A 22,829-nucleotide genomic window follows, 5' to 3' on the forward strand; every position below is an offset into this window, starting at 1 on the left:
CATGATTTGTTGGGGACTGGATTCTTGTCATCCATAAGGTTTTCATTGGCTGGTTTTCAGAAGTAGCTCACCAGGCCTTTTAGTTCATCTTAGTCTGGAAGCTCTGCTGAAATCTGTTCAGCATCATAGCAACGCTCAAGCCTCCACTGACGGATGGTGGCTACACATAAGGTGCACTGGCTGGGAGTTGAACCCATGTCTCCAATATGGAAGGCGAGAATTCTACCACTGAACCACCAAGGCCTTGGGCTCTACTCTCTTCTCTGGAAACTAGAAACATGCACCTTGATCTTGTAAATAGTGTCCAATCCTGCCTTACCCAGCCCCTGGAGGTCCCTGTGCCCTGTAGCTGCCATACTTTGATGGGAAAAACCAAAGGAAATATATCCATTTTAAAATGACTCTTTTTTCCTGCAATAGATAATGAGCTTATGAACATGACTCCTCACCAGCTCCTCAGGAGCAGGAACCTGCCCCTCTGACAGCTCTGAAGACCCATTCTCAGAATGCCACCAACTCTAGACTCCCAGCCATAAGCCTCAGGGAGGAAGAACAGTGTGCTTTTGATGTGTCTTAGAAAAATTCCCTTCTGAGAACAGAGGGCAACCTCAGAAAGCAGACAGGCCATTCTTTCTTAACTCCAAAAGCAAAAGATTTACTTAAAAAATCAATGCCACGAAGGAAAAATAACCTTTTCTCTGCAATGTTACTTGGAAAATGTTCAGAAGTGCCATTTTCCCCGGAGCTGTGGAGGGGCTGGTATTGTGGTGTGCTGTGGCTAAGTTGACGGAAAACTTCAATCAGTAGGACGCACTGAAAATATTCTTAAGGTTTATGACTTTAAACTGTTTCTGCAGAATTTATGGTTCCCCTTTCTTGGAATATTAAAAAAGAGATGGGTTCAGTAACGGTTTTGACCATTTATTTGTTTGTATGGGAAAGCGTTAATGGAGGAGGCATTTTACAAGCATTCTGGAATTGTCAAACACAAAGATAATACGATAAGGCTACAGAGTCCTTGGGTGGTGCCAGCGGTTACTGCCAATAGCTGCTAACAGAAAGGTTGGCGGTTCAAGTCCTGGCGCTCTAGCTCTGAAAAATCAGTCACTGAAAATCTTATGGAGCACAATTCTACTCTGACACACATGGAGCCGCCATCTTTGGGAATCGACTAGGTGGCACTTGCTGGTGATGGTGTTGAGCCACAGAGCAGGACTAGCCCACCCATGTTGTTCAGTGAGGACTTGTCCATGGAAGAACCTTCTCAATGTGCTTTATGCCAAAGCAGCGAAATTAAAAGACAATTTAGATTTTTTTCCTCCAGGATTTTCATTGTAATTTGGAAGCCCTAAGAAAACACGGGTATTACCCCATTTGCCTGTGTAGCCTGAGAAATGAATCCCCTGTGGATCCCCCAACTTGTCCTGCAGAAGACACAGCTGGCTCTCTCCCGGCATTGCCCGCCTCTGCTGAGTAGACTCGTCAACAGTCTTGAAAGGTTGAGGAGGCCCCAGGGCCTTTTTATCAGCTGCGTAGTAAAGACTGCAATAACTACATTTATAAAGCGCTTTCTCCTACACTATCACATGATCCTCACTGAGATCTGGTGAGGCAGATAGCACAATTTTATCACTTGCTTTTTATGGATTAGTCAACTTATCAGGTGAACTACTCCAGAACAGCCAGGAGATGATGGCATTCCGATTCTGAATCTGTCGCTCATTTCACTCCTTCCCACGTTGGGAGTTATACATTTCTCCTTTAAGGCAGACCGTTTTCTGATGAGGACCTCTTAGGTGAGTCTGCTTACAATTGGCAGGTACTCACCTGAAATAGGTAAAAATCTGAAGGAAGCTTTTTTAGAGTGAGGAGAAGCAGACTCAACTATACTCCCTTCCCCTGCCAATTGTACAACGCTGAGCAAATCCTTCGTGCCCCCTGAGCTTCAACTGCCTCATGTGTCAAATAGGGATTCTGTGTGCACAGAGGAAAGTATTATAATGACATGTGCAAAGACCTGGAGTTAGAAAACCAAAAGGGAAAAACACACTTGGCATTTCTCAAGCTGAACTGAAGAAAAAATTCAAGCCTCGAGTTGCAACATTGAAGGATCCTCTGGGGAAAATATTAAACGATGCAGGATGCACAAAAAGAAGATGGAAGGAATACACAGAGTCACTATACCAAAAAGAATTGGTCGAAGTTCAACCATTTCAGGAGGTAGCATATGATCACGATCTGATGGTACTGAAGGAAGAGGTCCAAGCTGCACTGAAGGCATTGGTGAAAAACAAGGCTCCAGGAATTGATGGAATACCAGTTGAGATGTTTCAACAAACACATGCAGTGCAGGAAGAAATTTGGAAGACAGCTACCTGGCCAACCAACTGGAAGGGATCCATATTTATGCCTATTCCAAAGAAAGGTGGTCCAACAGAATGTGGAAATTACAGAACAATATCATTAATATCACACACAAGTAAAATTTGGCTGAAGATCATTCAAAAGCAGCTGTAGCAGTACATTGACAGAGAACTGCCAGAAATTCCAGCCCAGTTCAGAAGAGGACGTGGAACCAGGGATATCATCACTGATGTCAGATGGATCCTGGCTGAAAGCAGAGAATACCCGAAGGATATTTACCTGTGTTTTATTGACTATGTTAAGGCATTTGACTGTGTGGATCGTAACAAATTATGTATAACATTGCAAAGAATGGGAATTCCAGAACACTTACTTGTGCTCATGAGGAACCTATACCTAGATCTGGAGGCAGTCGTTTGAACAGAACAAGGGGATACTGAGTGGTTTAAAGTCAGGAAAGATGTGCATCAGGGTTGTATCCTTTCACTATACTTATTAAATCTGTATGCTGAGCAAATAATCCCGAAAAGCTGGGCTATGTAAAGAAGAATGGGGCATCAGGATTGGAGGAAGACTCACTAATGACCTGCTGTGAAAGCAAAGAGGACTTGAAGCACTTACTGATGAAATTCAGAAACCACAGCCTTCAATATGGATTATACCTCAACCTAAAGAAAACAAAAATCCTCACAACTTGACCAATAAGCAACATCGTGATATACAGAGGAAAGACTGAATTTGTCAAGGATCTCATTTTACTTGGATCCACAATCAACGTCCATGGTAACAGCAGTCAAGAAATCAAACGATGCATTGCATTGGGCAAATCTGCTGCAAAAGACTCCTTTAAAGTGTTAAAAAGCAAAGATGTCACTTTAAGGACTAAAGTGTGCCTGACCCAAGCCATGGTGTTTTCAATTGCGTCATACACATGTGAAAGCTGGATAATAAATAAGGAAGACTCAAGAAGAATTCATGCCTTTGAGTTACGGTGTTGGTGAAGAATATTGAATATACCATGGACTGCCAAAAGAACGAACAAATCTGTCTTGGAAGAAGTACAGCCAGAATGCTACTTAGAAGCAAGGATGGTGAGACTACGTCTCACATACTTTGGACCTGTTATCAGGAGGGACCAGTCCCTGGAGAATGACATCATTCTTGGTAAAGTAGAGGTTCAGTGGGAAAAAAGGGAGATCCCCAACCAGACTGATTGACACAGTGGCTGCAACAATGGGCTCAAGCACAGTAATGATTATGAGGATGGCGCAGGACAGGGAAGTGTTTCATTCTGTTGTACATAGTGTCACTATGAGTCGGAATCGACTTGACAGCACCTAACAATAACAACATGCACAGAGTGGGCATGTGAACAGGCATTATAAACTGTAGAGCCTAATTCAATGTGCACCGTGTTGTGTATCAGTCAGTTACACTGAGGACCAGCACTTTTGATTTGCATTCAAATTATATGGTCACTGTGAGTCGGAATCAACTAGACGGCAATGGGTTTTTGTTTTTTATTTTTAATCAGACAGTAGTGATGAGTGTATTCTAAGCTGTGGCTGACATCTCTGAGTTTTCGGAAGTCTCATTTGTTCGTTGAACACTTATTGAGCTACATTCTGCACTTGTAGGGTTTTGGGCAGAGGAATGTCATGAGCTGACTCACAGTTTAAAAGGAGCTCTGTGGCTGCTGGGTGGATGATAGACAGCAGGGGCGCAAGGGTAGAAGAAGGAAACCAGTCAGGTGTTACAGTAATCTGGGCAAGGAACGATGTTGTTTTTGAAAAATTTTTTCTTAAAAAACAACAAAACCACTAGTCTAGATTCATTCAGTTGGTTTCATGACCTGCTAAGGCAACATAACCTACGGTTTGAAAAACTGATGACAGGCTAGGCAGGGAAGTGGGAGACCACCATGTGCCTAGGGAGGAGGGGATTCTGGGGAGAAGGGTTGATGTTGGCACCTGTACCGCAGGTGGAACTAAAAATGCTGCTGAATATGGGATTGGAGGCAGGCAGGAGGCAGTCCCAGTACTACCAAGGCCAGAACCTTGATATTACATTAGGACAATATTAGGCTGTAGAGTGGTTAAGAGCTTAGCTGCTAACTAAAAGGTGGAGGTTCAAATCCACCAGCTGCTCCTTGGAAAACCTTTGGGGCAGTTCTACTTTGTTTTATAGGGTCACTATGAATAGGAAAAAAAAAAAAAATTTTTTTTTTTATTTTTAATAAATAGGAATCAACTCTATGACAACGGGTTTGGTTTTCTTCGTTTTGCAGCCAGACTGCTCTGGGTGAGTCCTAGCTTGGCTTTGCCTGGCTGGGTGGCTGTGATCCTGGCCCAGCGGTGGCTTTATACCCTTGGGCAATGACTTCCCACCCTGGGCTGGGGCTCCGATAGCCACAGCAAGGAGAAACTACTGAGGTCACATCCTTGAACCACCAGCAAAACTTGGGAGCCAGGTGTCTGTGAATCAAGGCCCTGTCTACAAAATAACCAGTTGAGATGTTTCAACAAACACATGCAGCGCTAGAAGAAATTTGGAAGACAGCTACCTGGCCAACCACATCCTGGGATCTGGCCACCCAGTGAGAGAGAACGCTGCATTTAGGGGCTGAAAAAATGTGTCCTTTCTGAGCTATCAGGTGATTCAATGTAAGCTGGCAGGGCTGCTTCTAATTAACTTCTCGTACCTGGTTTGTGCCAGCTGCTCCATGGGAGAAAGATGTGGCAGTCTGCTCCCTGAAAGACTACAGCCTGGGAAACCCCTATGGGGCAGTTCTACCCTGTCCTATAAGGTTGTTAGGAGTTGGAATCGACTGGACAGCAATGGGCCTGCTTTATCAGCCTAGAACTTGGTGTTCTAGTGCCTGGGGCCAGACTGTTTCTCTCCTAATAATCCCAGGCCACTTTAGGCCCTAATAGTGTTCCTATAGGAGGCCTGGTAGTGCAGTGCTTAAGCACTCGGCTGCTAACTGAAAGGTCAGCAGTTCAAACCCACCAGCTGCTCCTTAGGAGAAAGATGTGGCAGCCTGCTTCCTTAAAGATTTACAGCCTAGGGTTGCTATGAGTCAGAATCGACTTGATGGCAATGGTTGGGTTAATAGTGTTCCTAAGACACACACTTCATCACTTACTGCACCCTGTTGTTAAGTGGGGAGGCCAGAGTGACTCCCATAGACGTTGATTTCATGTACCCAGTAATTGTTCCTCTTAAGAACCCCGCAACCAACGACATCAGTCACTCCTTTAGTCATTTAAGAATTCATTAAAAAAAACATTATGTCCCTATTTCCTAAACAAAACATCCATCTCTCTCCATGACTTAGCCTGCTGAGTTCTTATTCCTCCCCTAACACAAAGCCTTGACCCAGTTTACACCCAGGAGAGCTTCTGGAAAATGAGACTCAAGGGGGATGTTTCAGGACAGCAATGGAGGAGGCAAGACTGTCAATCACATGGTATGTGTGAGTGGAGGCCCAGTGAGCCCACAGGAGAGCAAGGCCTTAGGGCCCAGAGGCTTTCAGACTGTCAATCACATGGTACGTGTGAGTGGAGGCCCAGTGAGCCCACAGGGGAGCAAGGCCTTAGGGCCCAGAGGCTTTCAGAATCACTGATCATTCTTGCATAGAATTTTACAGATAGAACTGTATGCTATTTTAGTAAAAATATTCGGGATTTTTTGGGTTGAAAGTAACAAAAATTCAAACTTGGAGTAGCTTTAAAAAAAAAACATTACTGTAGAGTCGATTCCGATTCATATCAACCGTATAGGACAGAGTAAACTGCCCCCGCAGGGTTTCCAAGGTTGTAAATCTTTACAATAAGCAGATTGCCACACCTTTCACTCGCAGAGCAGCTATGGGGTCAAATTGCCAACCTTTCTGTTAGCAGCTGAGCACTTAACGACTGCATCACCAGGGCTCCTTAGCTTTGGAAAAAAAAAAAAACCCATTGCCATTGAGTAGATTCCGACTCAACAGCTCTATAGGACAGAGTAGAACTGACCCATAGGATTTCCAATGGTGTAATCTTTGCAGAAGCAGACTGCCACTGCCATAACTTTCTCTCGTGGAGCAGCTGGTGGGTTTGAACCGCAGACCTTTTGGTTAGCAGCTGAGTGCTTAACTGCCGTGCCACCAGAGCTCCTTAAACTCAGAATACTACCTTCTAGATTGTATTGTTATGAAATAAAGTGTTACTCCCATAGTTCATGTATTGTGCACCATGTGTCTTACTTAGAAGCAAAGAGACGTATACTTAAGACCTGCCATTCATCTCCCCAGGAGATGAGTTTTCCTAAGTACTGGATTAATGGGATTGCTCTGAGTTTTTGAGAGCCCCTTTTACTTTGGCTTCATAAAAATATGTTTCTACATATAGACATCTTTTGTGTTTATGAGAACACTTGCATAACTTGTACTCCGTTTATACTGCTGTTAATTTTAAATATGTTCAAGATGCTCTATATTGAGTAATGTCATAAATTAAGATGCAAAAAAAAAAAACAAGAATTTTTATGAGCTCCAGGCAGATTTATGCTAGAATTGATGTATCTGAAAGTGGAAGTACTTCAGAAAATAAAATGTAGGAATATTTTAAGATTGAGAGAGAAAGATCATAGAAACATGAAATATGTGAGTGCATTTTTTCACTCCAAAAATATTTGTTTACTTCCGCACATTAAAAATTACATTGCTCTTAGGATTTCTGTTCCTGAGGTACTGTTGATTGCTTAATACATCCTTGTTTAACTAAAGCTTTTGCTCCAACCCCATTGCTGCTAATGAAGATCCCTACTTCAGTCAAGTCTCACTCTGATGTCAGCAGACTTTCTGATGCCCCTGCCCCACCAAATGGTTATTACTAGGTTGAACCATGTGAAATTTCTGTTTTTGCAGGTCAAAAATAGTTGGGTGTTTGGCAGGTTCATATGGTTCAGCCTAACACCATTTCTCTTTGAACCCACATAGCCCTTTATCTCTACCTCGCTGGTAGCATTTACATGGACCTGTCTTGTCCGTCTGTAGACCATAAAACCCCTGAAGGGTAGAGACTATTGCTTGTGTCTTTTTGGACCCTCTCCTTCACAGAATTGTTGTGGTTGTTAGTTGTCATCAAGTGGATCCTGACTCATGGTGACCCCATGTGCTCCACAGGCTTTTCTTGGCTGTAACGGAAGCATTGGGTGGGTTTGAATTGCTAACCTTTAAGTGACCAACTCACTGCCGTCAAGTCAATTCCAGGTCATAATGACCCCATAGGTTTTCCAAGGCTGTAAATCTGTGTGGAAGCAGATTGCCACACCTTTTTTCTCCCACAGAGCTGCTGGTGGTTTCTAACTTAACTGACCTTTCGGTTAGCAGTTGATCACTTTATGCATTGCGCCACTAGGTTTTCACCACCTAAGGACCTTCCTCCACAGAGTAGGCTCTGACTGAATGTTTGCTGGATGGACTGAATTTAGAGATAAAGTCACTGTTCGCTTAACCTCCTCTGTCTTCCCTTTCAGCGGTCCACATGTGCAGCGTCTTGGAGCATAATTGTGCCCACTTCTGCGTCAACACCCCTGGCTCATACGTCTGCAGGTGTAAAGAAGGATACATTCTCAACTCGGATCAGACGACTTGCAGAAGTAAGACTGCTTGCTGGTGTGTCTGTACTGCTCTCCTTTTCTCTCCTGCTGTCTCTTCTTTTATTTCTTGTTACGTGCCATCAAGTCAGTTCCAACTCATAGCGACCCTGTGTACAACAGAGTGAAATGTTGCCTGATCCTGCACCATCCTCACAATCATTGCTATGTTTGAGCCCCTTGTTGCAGCCACTGTGTCAATCCGTCCCTTTGAGGGTCTTCATTTTTTTCACTGACCCTCTACTTTACCAAGCATGATATCCTTCTCCAGGGCCCAGTCCCTCCTTTTATCCAGGCCCATTTCATTTGTCTAAGCCCCCTCACCCAGCCCAGTTACAATCTTCCTGAGGACAGAGATGATGATTTGTGACTTGTGTATTTTGTGTTTACTCCTACCCCACCCACACTCTGCCATCACAGCCCCTAGGCCAGAGCTGGGTGCATAGTCGTAGGCCATCAGGAAGAGTTTGAAAGTTCATTGGACACACCTTCTCAGAAATAGCCTGCTTGAATGTGTGGGCTGGTCTCCTTTGCATTCAAGCTTGTTCTTTAAGGGGGGTCTATTTTTTTTTTTTTTTTACTATAGAGTCTTTACATCCACTGCCTTTATTAACTGCTGTTATTGTCATTTTTGACTCATAGCGACCCCAAGTGACAGAGTAGAACTGCCCCATAGGGTTTTCTTGGTAATCTTTACAGGAGCAGATTGCCAGGTCTTTCTCCCACAGAGCCACTGGGTGGATTTGAACCACCAGCCTTTTGGTTAGCAGCCAAGAATATAACTATTTTTGCCTCCAGGGCTCCTTGTATTAACTGTACTCTGTAGAATTGTTTCCGTGTTTTATCCTCTCCTCTGAAGCATAGATTTAGGATGAGTTATTAACATCGCCTTGGAATGATTATTCGAGTTCTGTTTTAGAGGTGTGCAGGGATTTAGTTGCTTAGGCGAGGGAGGCTTTATAGATCTCTTAAATAAAAAAAGGGAGCCATGGTGGCGCAGTGGTAAAGGGTCTGGCTGCTAACCAAAAGTTTGGCAGTTTGAATCTACCAGCTGCTCCTGGGAAACCCTATGGGGCAATTCTACTCTGTCCTATAAGTCGATATAAGTTGGAATCAACGGCAATGAGTTTGGTATTTGGTTTTAAGCAGATATAAAGTGTAAATAGAATTCACGTTCTCTTTTTTCGGTCAAGTCCCAAAGACTAGACAGTATACTGATATTTGAGCCAGCACTAGGTAATCTACCTCTTAGAAGACAGAGTTACCCATATGCTGAATATTACACCCTATGCTTTTTTTAAAGTTGGGTAAAGCCACTGTGTTAGCCCACAGCCAGCCAGCCTACGAAAAAGCAAGACCTGAGAAGACTGGCCCACACGGAGGCAAATAAAACTCAGCTAATCTGATGCGTAGTTCATGCAATGCGTAATTGTTATTATACTACATGGTAAGCGATTAAGCGTTGATGGAAAGCAGTTTGCACAAATGACTGTAATTAGTATCACATTTATAGAGCCAAACCACATTTTTCTTCTCACTTTTCAGTTTCAAGGTTGATAGTTGTTGGCTGGAGGCCTCCCTGACCTGCAAGGTTGGGAAACATCTGCTTGACCCCTTCTAGTTTTGTGGCCTGTAGAAGCCCAAAGCCCTGTGGACTCTGAATCCCAGGGAGCTTTTCTGGAACTCCAACCAGGTTGTTGAATGCAGCTTTGGGCCTAAATCATCTTGATCTTCCACTGGAAGCTCTGACCCTTCTTCAGTTTCCACAACAAAAATCATTTATACTAAATACTCATGGGTTTAATAGGATTGACAGAAGAGCTGGAGGAACCAGGAGAGGTCATCTCACACACTGCTCAGCAAACGACCCCAACATCTCTTTTGGACCTCACCCCAGCCTCTCCAGGCCCTCTCCCTACACCCCGCACCCCCCCACCCCACCAACTTCTCCAGAACCTCTCCCTCCCCAAGAGGGTCCTCTGGCTCATTTCTCCCTCTGCCCCCCACAGCCTTGCTGACTCTCTTTCTGTGCTTTCCTTCTCAAGCCCTGAGTTTCTTCCTTTCTTGGTATCTGGGCATGTGCTGATATCCATTTTCTGTGAGCTCTGGCTTAGTCCAGCCAGAGGAATTTTGGGAAGAGCAAATAAAAAGATCTCCCCTAAGATCATGAGCCAGGCCTTCCCCACACACCAGGGTGTGCCGTCCCTCACCTGGGCCCACACACAGGCTCTGGGCTCCCTCCAGCGCTGCTCTGGCCCTGGCTGCCTCCTGCCTGGGCTGTGGGGGCAGAGCCTGAAGCAGACACTGCCTAGGCCTTGGACTGGTCTCAGGTGGAGGGCAGGAGGCTGAAGTGGAGGAGGGGCACGGAGCCAGGACAGTGGTTCTCGGCTTCAATAACTAAGAATCATCCAGAAGCAGATTTCTGGGCCCCACTCTCAGAGACTCTAACTCAACTGGTCTGGGGTAGGGCCCAGGAGTCTGCATTTTTGATGAACTTCTGACACAGTTTGCTGCCACACTTTCAGAATCACTTCAGGCAGTGAGGTGATTCAACGGAAGGGCTTAAAGCTCAGGGCGAAGGGGAAGGGGCTGGAGCAGGGACTCTGTGTCCCATTGACCTACCCCGCAGTAGTTAGGTTGCCTTTTAGGTACTCCAAAGCAGTTAAGTTACCTTTACCTTCAGCACCAGCTTTAGTGTAATATATTTTCAGTGATAAAGAGTTCTGTCCCTCAAAAAAAAAGATAATCATAACAACTCTTTTGCTTGCTTTCCTGATATTACTCTACCAGTGGCATTGTAAAAACAGGAACTTTTTAATCCACAGACCTAGACTTGAATCCTGACATTATCATTTACTGGCTGTGGCTGTTTGACCCTGAGCTGGTTATTTCAACTCCTCAACCCTCATTTCTTCATCTATAAAATGGGAAGAGTGGTAACAAGTTAATATCTATCTCATAGATAGGTCCTTGTTAGCCCCTATCTCTGTCTGGTGGACAATTAAAATTTGTGCCAACAAACTAACAAATGAAAAACAGGAGAGAAAGCAGGTAACCCAAATAAGAAATGAGACGGAGGACACTACAACAAATTCAACTGAAATAAAAAGGATCATAACAGAGTACTATGAAAAATTGTACTCCAACAAATTTGAGAACCTAGAAGAAATGGACACATTTCTAGAAACACACTACCTACCAAAACTAACACAAACTGAGATAGAAAATCTGAACAGACTCATAACAAGAGAAGAGATTGAAGAGGTAAAAAAAAAAAAATTCTCTACCAAAAAAGCCCTGGCCTGGACAGCTTCGCTGGAGAATTCTACCAAACATTCAGAGAAGAGCTTGCACCAGTACTACTCAAACTATTTCAGAGCATAGAAAAGGAAGGAGTACCCCCGAATTTATTCTATGAAGCCAGCATCGCTCTGATACCAAAGCCAGGCAAAGACACCACCAAAAAAAAAAAAAGAAAGAAAATTATAGGTGGATATCTCTCATGAATATAAATGCAAAAATTCTCAAAAAAATTCTAGCCAATTAAAAAAAAAAAAAAAAGCCAATAGAGGAACCTAATTTACTGTATAAACTTTCACCAAAAACACAACAGAAGTTTTTTTTTAATTCTAGCCAATAGAATTCAGCATCATATCAAAAAAATAATACACCATGACCAAATGGGATTCAAACAAGGTATGCAAGGATGATTCAATGTTAAAAGTTGTGCCGAGGGAAGGCTATGCTATAAACTCACCTCTTGAAGCTGCTTGCAAGGGCTTAGCCCTGCTCACTCCCTGAGAAACTCACAGCAGGCCTAGAGAGGAGTGAGACACAGCCATTTCCATTCTTCTTTTCTTGTATTGGTGGCACAATGGTTAAGAGCTCAGTTGCTAACCAAAATGTCGGCAGTTTGAATCCATCGGCTGTTGCTTGGAAACCCTATGGGGCAGTTCTACTTTGTCCTGTAGGGTCGCTATGAATCAGAATGGACCCGACAGCAATGGGTTTGGTTTTTGATTTTATATTGGGTGTAGCTGGATAATCCCGGGGTGAAAAGGAACCAAATCCTCTCCTGAAGTACCTCTTACTCCCCAAGAGGTGCTTGCCATTCATTCTTTCCTGTACTCATTCATTTGTTCATTTATTTTTTTCATTTAGCACATAATTTTTGAGCATATAAAATGTGCCAGGCAGTATGCAAAGTACTGGAAATAAAATGCAATGTTTCTGCTCTCATGAAGCTCACATTCTTGTATGAGAATAAATAAAATTCACCAATTGCAACCAAAAGTTACTGCAACCCACGCCCAGCTCGGTCATCAGCCCTAACTGTAGGCACTTACTCATGTTGATCATGTGCCAGGCTCTCTCCTGCATGCTTGACATTTGTTATCTCATTTAATTCTCACAACAAGTAGTAGATTTTATCATTCTTATCTTACAGATAAGGAAAATAAAGTATAGAAAGTTTAGACGATTTACTCAAGGTCACATGGCTTGTAATGCAACCCAACCAGAATCCAAATCCTGTTATGTGTGGCTCCATATTCCTTCTGTCAACCACCATTTGATGTACTCCCATGATCCTTGAGGGCTCCTAGATGGCAGTAGGGCATACCTTGCAACCAGGGAACCTCCTCCAAGCCCAGGAAAACAGACGAATTCCATGGCCTGTTGGTCCCAACGGAGTGTCTCTGAATTAATTCACCAGGAGAATGAACGAATCAGTTTTGGAGGAAGTCCAGCCAGAATACTCCTTAGAAACCAGAATGGGGAGACTTCATCTTGCTTACTTTGGACACACCATCAGGAAGGATATCATGCTTGATAAAGTAGAGGGTCAGGGAATACGAGGGAAACCCTAACCCATACCCTAACCCATAGAGCTCAAACCTGTTTGGATTGACACAATAGTTGCAACGATGGGTTCAAACATACCAACAGTTGTGAGAATGGTGCAGGACTGGACAATATTTCATTCTGTTATATGTAAGGTCCCCGTGAGTTGTAGCCAACTCAGCAGCAACTAACAACAAACAGTCAAATGATTGTCATTCCTGTAAGTCCACTGCCAACTGCTGTGATACTGTCATTGCACAAAAATGATTCTGGGAGGTTTTCTCAGCGAGTGCCTTCACACACACACACACACACACACACACACACACCATAAACAGAAAAACCCAAACGCATTGCTGTCGAGGAGATTATGAGTTGATTTTGACTCAGTGGCCCTCTAGGAAAGAGTAGGGCTGCCCCTTGGGGTTTTGAAGGCTGTAATCTTTATGGAAGCAGACTGCCTTATCTTTTTCCCACAGAGCAGCTGGTGGGTTTGAACTGCCCACCTTCCAATTAGCAGCTAAGCATTTAATTATTGCACCCCCAGGGCTCCTACATACACCGTACCCACCACTTGTATCTTGCTTGTATGGGAAGAGGAGGCAGATACAGTTAATTTATAGATTCTTCTAGTGTAAATGGATCTTGGCTATCAGACTTTTAGCCCCCTCTCCCACACAGCCCAGGAATTCTATCCCCTCCTGACTGTGTTTGGAAACCAGGTCATTGTAAAGCATCTGGGCCTCACCTGCAGACTGCCTATATCAGTGATTGAGCTAAAACTGTACTCTCTGTAATTACCATCTTTGACCCTATTTCTCCCATCTGAAGCTATATACTAAAAGCTTTCTTTTTCCAAATAAAAAGAGAACTCCAACTATTGTAGAGTAGTACTTCTCTCATCTCTCTTTCCCCAGTTAATTTTCTGTTTTTCACAGAAAGCATAAACACAACTTTTGGTGGCCTGGCTTTAGGCTTTTTTCGCTATCTCTTCTGAGTGGACACCAGTTGGTCAGTGTCTGAAAATGTGCCTTTCCATTCAAAGAGTAGATCAAGGGCTCTGAGTAATCTTACCTTCCAAGTCTGCCTATATGGATAATTCAGAATGTGCTGGAGGTGCCCTTTGCCTTCCAGAAATCTTCCCCACCCCGTTATAAGATATATGCAAAAGTGTTAGCATGGTGCCTAGCCCATAGAGCTCAGTAGACATTTATGTCCTTCCCCTTCTCCATTAAAAAACATGGGGGAAAACTCCTCATGACATGTGGCCATCTTCACAGGCCTATTTCCCCTTACTGTTTGTTTCCCTTGAATTCCTTTCTCACTAGCTAGAAAGAACTTTATATTGTCTCTTTTTCTTTTTTTTTTAATAAGGACTTTTCCCTCCCCTTTCCTCCCTTCTAGAACATTTAATCTATCCGGAAGTTAATGAAAATGAAACATTAAAAAAAAAAAAAAAAACTATTTGGCAGAAAATGTGAACTTTCTTGTTCAACTTCCTAATTTTTTTTCTCTCTTGAGAACCATACTAAATGCATTCAGCTGCTTCATTCTTTGGACATATTCCTGACATTAATTTTCCCAAGTTATATAAGTGATTTCATAGCTTTTATAGTACAGTTTAAGTAAAGGACCATGATCTCAAAAAACAGTCACATTGTTAGAAAAAGAAAACTATAATCAACTTTCCCCGAATTTAGATACAAAAATTCTTAACAAAATTTTAGCAAATAGCTTCTAACAATACATAAAAAGGATAATATATTAAGATCAAGTAGGGTTTATCCCAAGAAGGCAAAGTTAGTTTAACGTTCAGAAAATAATCAATATAATTCACCATATGAATAAACTAAAACAAGAAAAAACATATGATCATCAATGGATCCAGAAGAAGTATTGGACAATATCCAACATTCTTCTATGATTAAAAACTCTCAGCAAACTAGGAATAAAAGAGAACTGCCTCAACCTGATAAGGAGTATCTTAAAAAAAAAAAAACTATAGCTATCATCAAACTTTAGGGTGAAAGGCTAAATGCTTTCCTGCAAAGATAAGGAGAGAATCTTAGTGGCCTTGGGTTTGGCACCAGTTAGAACTTCCAGTACAATATTGAATAGAACTGTGCTCCATAAGGTTTTCAGTGGCTGATTTTTCAGAAGTAGACTGCCTGGTCTTTCTCCTGAGGTACCTCTGGGTGAACCTTTTAGTTAGCAGTCAAGCATGTTAATTGTTTGCCCCACACAAGAACTCCTAAGGAAGACAAACAACCCAATAAGAATGAATACTGAACCAAAGAAAATATATGGATAGCAAAGAAACATGTTCAACATTACCAGTTATTAAAAAACCCATTGCTGTCGATTCGATTCCGACTCATAGCAACCCTATAGGACAGAATAGAATTGCCCCATACGATTTCCAAGGAATGCCTGGTGGATTCAAACTGCCGACCTTTTTGTTAGCAGCCATAGTTCTTAACCACTACGCCACCAGGGTTTCCTTATTGGTCATTAGGGCAATGCTAATTAAAACCACAATGAGTACCACCTCACACCCACCAGAACAGCTAAAATGTACAAGTATTGCCCTGTACTGAGTGTTGTCAAGGTTACAAATTAGAGCTTTAATATGCTGCTGGTGCGAATGCAAAATGGTACAACTACTTTGGAAAACAGTTTTGTAGTTTCTTACAAAGTTAAATATGTACCTATGATCCAGTCTAGATACTTACCTAAGACAAGTAAAAGTTGTCTTAGTTATCTACTGCTGCTATAACAGAAATACCACGAGTGGATGGCTTTAACAAAACAGAAGTTTATTCTCTTAGAGTTTCGGAGGGTAGAAGTCGGAATTTTGGGCACCAGCTGTAGGGGACTGCTTTCTCTGTCAGTCCTGGGGAAGGTCCTTGTCATCAATCTTCCCCTGATCTAGGAGCTTCTCAGTACAGGGACCCCAGGTCTGAAGGACATGCTCTGCTCCTGGCACTACTTTCTTGGTGGTATGAGGTCCCCCTATCTCTCTGCTCATTTCTCTCTTTTGTATCTCAAAAGAGACTGACTTAAGACACAACCTAATCTTGCCTCACTAACATAACTGCCTCTAATCCTGCCTCATTAACATCATAGAGGTAGGATTTACAACACATGGGAAAATCATATCAGATAACAAAATGGTGGACAATCACACAATACTGGGAACCATGGCCTCGTCAAGTTGACACGTATTTTGGGGGGACACAGTTCAATCCATAACAAAAGTATATATTCACACAATGATTTGTACACAAATGTTCATAGAAGCTTTATTTTTTGTAATAGCCCCAAACTGGAAACAACCCAAATGTCCATCAACAGGTGAATATGAACAAATTGTGATATATCCATACAATGGAATACTACTCAGCAACGAAAAGAATGAACTATTGACACATACAGCAGCCTGGATGAGTCATAAGAAACTATGCTGAGAAAAGGAAACCAGACAAAAAAGAGCATACACTTCATGATTCCATTCATATAAGATTTTAGACAATGGCAATGAGTCCATAATTACAGAGAGCAGATTAGTGCTTGCCTGCAACCAAGGGGAGGAGAAGGGATTACAAAGGGTCACTGTGTGTGGAAATTTTGGGGGATGATGAATATGTTCATTATCTTGATTGTGGCAATGATATGCTGGTATGTCAAACTTATCAAATTGTGCGCTTTAAATATGTGCAGGTTATTGTATGTCAGTTTTACAGGGTCGCGATGAGTTGGAATCGACTCAATGGCAATGGGTTTTAACTCAAGAAAGCATAGATATGTACATCAGAACAAGGCTTTAGAGGGTAGGTGCGCTACCAGAGAAGAGATCAGAGAAAGAGTCATGGCTATTGTTGTTGGGTGCCGTCAAGTTGATTCCGACTCATAGTTACTCATGTGACAGAGTAGAACTGCCTCATAGGATTTCCTATGTTGTAATCTTTACCAGAGCAGAGCTATAGGTCTTTTCTTCCGCGGAGCTGCTGGTGGGTTTAAAGTGCTGACATTTTGGTTAGCAGTTGAGCATTTAAGCATTGTGCCACCAGGGCTCCTTGAAATAATCAAGGAAGGCTTTGTGGAATAGGTGGTATTTTCTGGAAAGAGAAATGAATGCGCTTGTTGTCTTTGCAGAAGAGTGACTAGATGAGCCTTGTCTGGAATAGTTTGTTTGGGGTATTAGTGGGGGAAAAAGGAAGGTGTGTAAACTGGGACAAATTATGGAGTGATTTGATTCTTAAGATGAGTTTCAACAGTGTCCTTTGGTGAGTGGGGAGAGCTAGCAGAGAGCATCAAGTGCAAAACCATGTTTTAGTAAGTTGGATCTGGCAACGATGGATGTGCTAGATCAGGAATAGGTAGAGATTGGGGCAGAGTTACCATTAATTCACTAATTCATTCAATATTTATTGATTCCCCTCTGTGGGCCATGCACTTTCCTAGGTACTGGGAGAAAATGAGTGTTTCTTTTATATGCTTGAGACCCAAGAAACACTCATATCTTGGCTTCCATGTGCCCCGTACACGCAGAGCAGGATATGAAAAGATGCAATCTGTCTAGAATTCTAATCAGTTCAGTCAGTTCAGTACATATGTTTCTTATGCTCACAGAATTAATGAGGAGACCGCAGCAATTACCTCACCCAAAGGGAGGAGTTTATGGCATGGATGGGTGAAGCAGGGGGTGGGGAGGGCAGTAGAATTTTCATGGAGAGATATCTTCAAAGGAGAAACGTGGTTTGAGGGGAAAACTGGTGAGTGCAGAAGGGAGCCCACCCAGTGCCTGGGCACAGCTGGAGATGGAGGATTAGGGTTCAAGGAAAAGGTCTGGGCTGGATGTGCTTAATGGTGGTAATTGACCCTGAAAATGGATGAAACCTTGGAGGAAGAAAGCACAACTGAGGGCTTTGGGGCAGCTCACAATCAGAGAATGGAGCAAGAGTGGAACAGTAAGCAAACGGCACACAGAAACAAAGCAAGCTGCCTTCAGCTTTAGAACAGACAGCAATGACCCCAAGGCGCTGCTGAGATGGCCAGGAACAGAAGGAAAGCGCCTGTGTAGCAGGAGTGGCTTCCATCAGTGAGTGGTCTCATAACCCCGGTTGCTGGGCCTGGATCTTAGGGACCATCACGTGCAGACTGCTCATCCTCTGGCTGTGCCAGGGCACAGGGTTTTAAAAAAAGGAATGTGGGTTGAGTAGAGCCCATGGGAGGCTGAGCTGACCACATGTGAGTGGAGCAATGCCAGTTGTGAAAGGATGATGACACATCAGGGGAAAACGGCCTTGAACCCTGTACAGCTTCGCCTCTGCTTTCCAGTTTTCGTAAGCACCTAGACAAGTGATTCTCAAAGTCTGGTAGTCCAGGACAACAGCATCTGCCTCCCCTAGGAGCTTATTAGAAATACACATTTCCTTCCAGGCCCTTTCCCAGACCCATTGAGTCAGAAGCTCTGGGTGTGGGGCCCAGGAATGTGTGTTTTAGCAAGCCCACTGTGTGATTCTGATGTATGTTCAAGTTTGAGAAACACTGACCTGGGCATTCCAAAGCAGCTCACTCCCTGGGAGAGTCCACTCGGGAGGAGGTTCCTGTTCAGAATGTAATGATGTGACAGCCGCTTGGAAATTGAAGAGCGCTTGACAAAAGTAGGGCATTCATTCACATCTATTAATTATTTTGATGGGCCTCATTCAGTAAGATTTACTTGGTCTTAAGGCTTTATTTGGGGGATTCCTCCCCTCTTTCTTTTCCCTTCCCAAAAGAAAACCAAAATCTTGTTAGAGAATTGGAAACTTGATTGAGAAAAACTAAACTGACAGGGGAAAAAAGGAGAGGAAGCACAGCTGGGGTTTGCCTAAAAGGACAGGTTTGTTTTTCCTTGGTGACATTAGGGTTTTTTGTTTCTTTCGGTGTAGAATTATAGGCTGATGACTCACAGTTACTGTTGAAAGTCTTTAAATCCAAACTGCAGCTGTCAAAATAAGATTAGTGCTTTCAGGCACAATGAAAGAAGGGGGAGGGACCCCCAAATGCAGAGCTGGGTCTTGCCCACATTTGTGGAACCCTGACTGAGTGAGCTTTTGGGTGGGAGCAGGCGGAAGGGGAGACCCCATAGTTTCCCCGGGGGAGTGAAAGAATGGCCCTTAATAACATATCTGCTTTTTTCCCTCTTGCTGGGATAAAGAATTTCTCATTTCTACATCTCATAGGATTTCCAAGGCTGAAATCTTTATGGAAACAGACTGCCACATCTTTCTCTCATAGAGCAGCTGGTGGGTTTGAACCGCCAACCTTTCAGTTAGCAGTGGAGCATTTTAACCACTGTACCAGTAGGACTCCTACATCTTGTGTTGAATAACAGCAGGAGCTTAAGGAGTGGAGTGTGTCTTTAACTCCAAAGCAGAGATTAAACTGTCATGGCATCAGAAGCACACAGTGTGGCTTGTCTACAAGTCTGAAACCTCAGGAAAAACCCATTGATTCAGCCCAGGATGATGTCAGCCACAGTCTTTGTCCCGTGTTCCCCTTGTCTAATGTAACCAGATGAAAGCTTTCCAAGTTCCCTGGGCTGAGACACCATGCCAGGATTTGGAGGTCACAAACGAAGACAGGCATTTAAATCCAGGGTGCCTGCGAGCCTCTGGGGAAACATTATGGATGGATTTGTTACAGCTTTGGAGCTCTTGGCTGTCAAATCTTCATGAATTTATTTCTCCTGGGAAGTCTGAGTAGACAGAGTTAACATCATTCCTAAAATCCTCCAGGAACTAGGAGAAGCAAGTGAATTTTGCTGACTGTCAGCTATATGCTAAAGGTTGCCCCCTGGCAAAGCATTGGCTGAGTTTAGCGAGACCTTTTGATATAAAATTCAAAATCGCCTACTTTGCTGTATCAGATTAATGCAGCAGAGGATTCACAACCCAAAATTTAGCCCAAAGGATGTTGCTGTTGTTTTCATTTGAATTTAATATCAGTCTGCAGTTTTCATAGGTACCTAATAAGGTGAAACGATGTTTGTTAGAATTGGGATGTAGGCAAAATTTGGTTGGGGCTCACTTCTCCCCCACGGTTAAGTAACCTGCACTACCAAGACCATTCTTTCCAGAGTCTAGCGAAGGAGAGGGCAGTGGTGTTCAGTGGTAGATTTCTCACTTTCCTTGCAGAAGATCCAGCCAGGTTCAATTCTGACCAACGAGGTCGTACACAGCTACCACCCGTCTGTCAGTGGAGGCTTGCAGGTTGCTATAATGCTGAACAGGTTTCAGTGGAGCTTCCAGACTAAGAGAGACTAGGAAGAAAGGCCTGGCTATCTACTTCTGAAAATCAACCAGTGAAAACCCCATGGATCACAACAGTTTGATCCTGTGAACGGGATCCCCATGAGTTCGGGTGGACTCGACAGCAGCTAACAACAACAAAAAAAAAAACAACAAGGGAAGGAGAAAGCTAATGTGTCAGATGCTTTGCCCATTTGTATATCTGTATTGTCTCATGGAACTCTGCAATAAGGTATTTTATCCACTTAATTATTTAACCTCTCTATAAAAATTTTATAAAAATAGAATCTCATAGAAGTCACTTAGATGAAGTCATCTCAGCTGGGGCCAGGTCGGTTCCAAAGTCCAAAGGTCCCATTTCTGATGGAAGAGAGTATTTTTAGAACTCTAGGAACATCCCTGTTGGGAGGCTGAGTGTAGCCTTTGGCACTTATTCATCCAGCAAATGAACATTTATGGGGTACCCACCACATGCACTGGGACACTGGCTAGCCTCTGAGGAATCAAAATTGAGCCAGGCCAGCACACATTCTAGTGGGGCAGGCAGACACGTGATCAAGCCCTTCCAATGCCATGGGGTAAATGCTGGAGTGGAGCCATGTGTATAGGGCCACTGGAGCCCTGAGAAAAGAGCCTCTAAGCCCAGCCCAATTGGAGAAGGCTCCCTGGAGGAGGTGACATTTGACTAAAGTCTTCAGCAATGGTGGGGGTTCACGAGGTAGAGAAGGCAGCAGGTCATGCCAGGGGTAATGGGAGCTCTGAATCCAGTGTTTCGCACATTTCCCCGGGAATTTACTGACCTTCAGTGAAACCCTCCAAGGCTATGAGAGAAAGAAGTGCTGTTTTTCAAAAGCATAAGGAATCATCCAAAAACATCTGTATCTGTTTCAAATGGAAGCAACTGCTGCCAGATAAACAACAAAGTTGCTTTGTCAGAACCCAGTCTGTGTTTGTTTCTTTTCTTTGTTTAATTATGTTAATCCTTCAATGGTTTCCCCCCCGGCGGCCATAAATCTCCAACATTCTAAAAACAATATGAAAGGACAGTACACAATAAGCCAACTGGCAAGCTTGCTGTTTGTGGGACAGTCGTTTGCAATGCGAGTAATAATCCCTCATGTTCCTACCACTCTGCAGTCTCGAGTACTGTCTGGGCTTCTTTCAGCCACTCTGAGAGCGTAGCAGGGCAACGTTCACTTGGAGATTTGTTTGGAAACCAAGCCTTAGGGGCTCCCAGTTATAAAGGGGGAGACTGGCTGCTAGGTCTGGGCACCTTCTCCTTGGAGGTTTGCAAGGACATTGTATCCAATTAGGTTATTTGATTCTCAGACCTGGCTGCATGTCAGAGCCAACTAGGGAGATTTAACAAACACTGTGTCCCACATCCCACCCCCTGATTTGAATGGGCAGCCAAGGTTGGGTGCTATGGCTTCTCTAGACAGGGCCGCAACCTCTGCTGCCGGTGTCCCAGCCCCATGCTGAGAGGAAGAGTCATTTCATTGCCTCCCTCTACATAACTTGTATTTGAATTATGGTGCCAGAGAAGAATATCGAGTATACCGTGGAATAAACTAGAAAAACAAACAAACCAATCTTAAAAGAAATACAACCAGAATGCTCCTTAGAAGCAAGGATGGCGAGACTTTGTCTTGCTTACTTTGGACTGGTCATCAGGAAAGACATATTATTAGAGAAGGACATCACGTTTGGCAAAGTCAGTGAAAAGGAGGGAAACTGTCAATGAGATAGATTGACACAATGGCCACAACAGTGGACTCAAACCTACCAACAATCGTGTAGATGGCGCAGGACTGGGCAACGTTTTGTTCTGTTATACATAAGGCTGCCATGATTCAGAGCTGACTCGATGGCAACTAACAACAACTTACCCTGCAGGGGAAGTCTTTCGGAAAAATAGATTATTGCTTCAAGGTCCTGTTTATTGTTTTTGAAGTGCCACTTTCACAATGGTTCTTTTGTAACATGTTGATTTTTTTCATTATTATAAAAGGCGTATAAGCTGTTGTTAGAAAATTTGAAAATAGACAATTAAAAATAAAAGAATAAAAATTGCCTGTACTCCCACCATTCCTTCACAGCCACTGTTAGGCAGGGTTCTTGGTGGACATGGAGAAGAGACAGAGCATTGCCTGGAGCAGAGATGGGTGGAGGACCCAGACGGAGCACCCCTTGTCTCCCCTCCAGACAGGGACTGTGGATGGTGGGTGGCAGCTTGGTCCAGCTGTTGGAACATCATTTCCCAGCCAGCAAGTCTTTGTGCAGGACTCTGTCCCCCCTTAGGGAATTTAGAGTCTAGTTTTTTTTTAAGGGAGGCACAGTAAGTATATCACTGCAGGAACTAGAATCAGCATTTTGATGCAGGCCCCCAGGGGAAGGTGCAGGGGCATGCCAGCAACTGATGGGAGAGACCAAAGGCTCTGAGGACCAGAGTTCCTCATACATGACATGAGGTTGTCATCAAGTTGATTCTGACTCACTGAGACCTCATGTGTGCAGAGAACTGCTCTGCAGGGTTTTCAAGGCTGTGACTTTTCAGAAGCAGATCACCAGACTTGTCTTCTGAGGAGCCTCTGGATGGGTTCGAACTGCCAACCTTTCAGCTAGTAGTTGAGTGCTTGACAATTTGTGCCACCCAGGGACTCCAAAGGCCCTCACAGCAAGAGG

The 22,829-nt window shown here is 43.5% G+C and overlaps 1 protein-coding gene across 1 annotated transcript in view; it reads left to right on the forward strand.

Moving 5' to 3' along the window:
* The window catches only part of MATN2 (matrilin 2), a 162,664-nt gene that overhangs the window by 43,604 nt on the left and 96,231 nt on the right, over window positions 1-22,829 (forward strand). The window contains exon 3 of the mRNA XM_023545902.2: window positions 7,885-8,007. Coding sequence (XP_023401670.1) covers window positions 7,885-8,007 — 123 coding nt within the window. The remainder of the gene's footprint in view (window positions 1-7,884; window positions 8,008-22,829) is intronic.

Source organism: Loxodonta africana, chromosome 14 (genome assembly GCF_030014295.1).
Source record: "Loxodonta africana isolate mLoxAfr1 chromosome 14, mLoxAfr1.hap2, whole genome shotgun sequence".
NCBI classification, from domain to species: domain Eukaryota; kingdom Metazoa; phylum Chordata; class Mammalia; order Proboscidea; family Elephantidae; genus Loxodonta; species Loxodonta africana.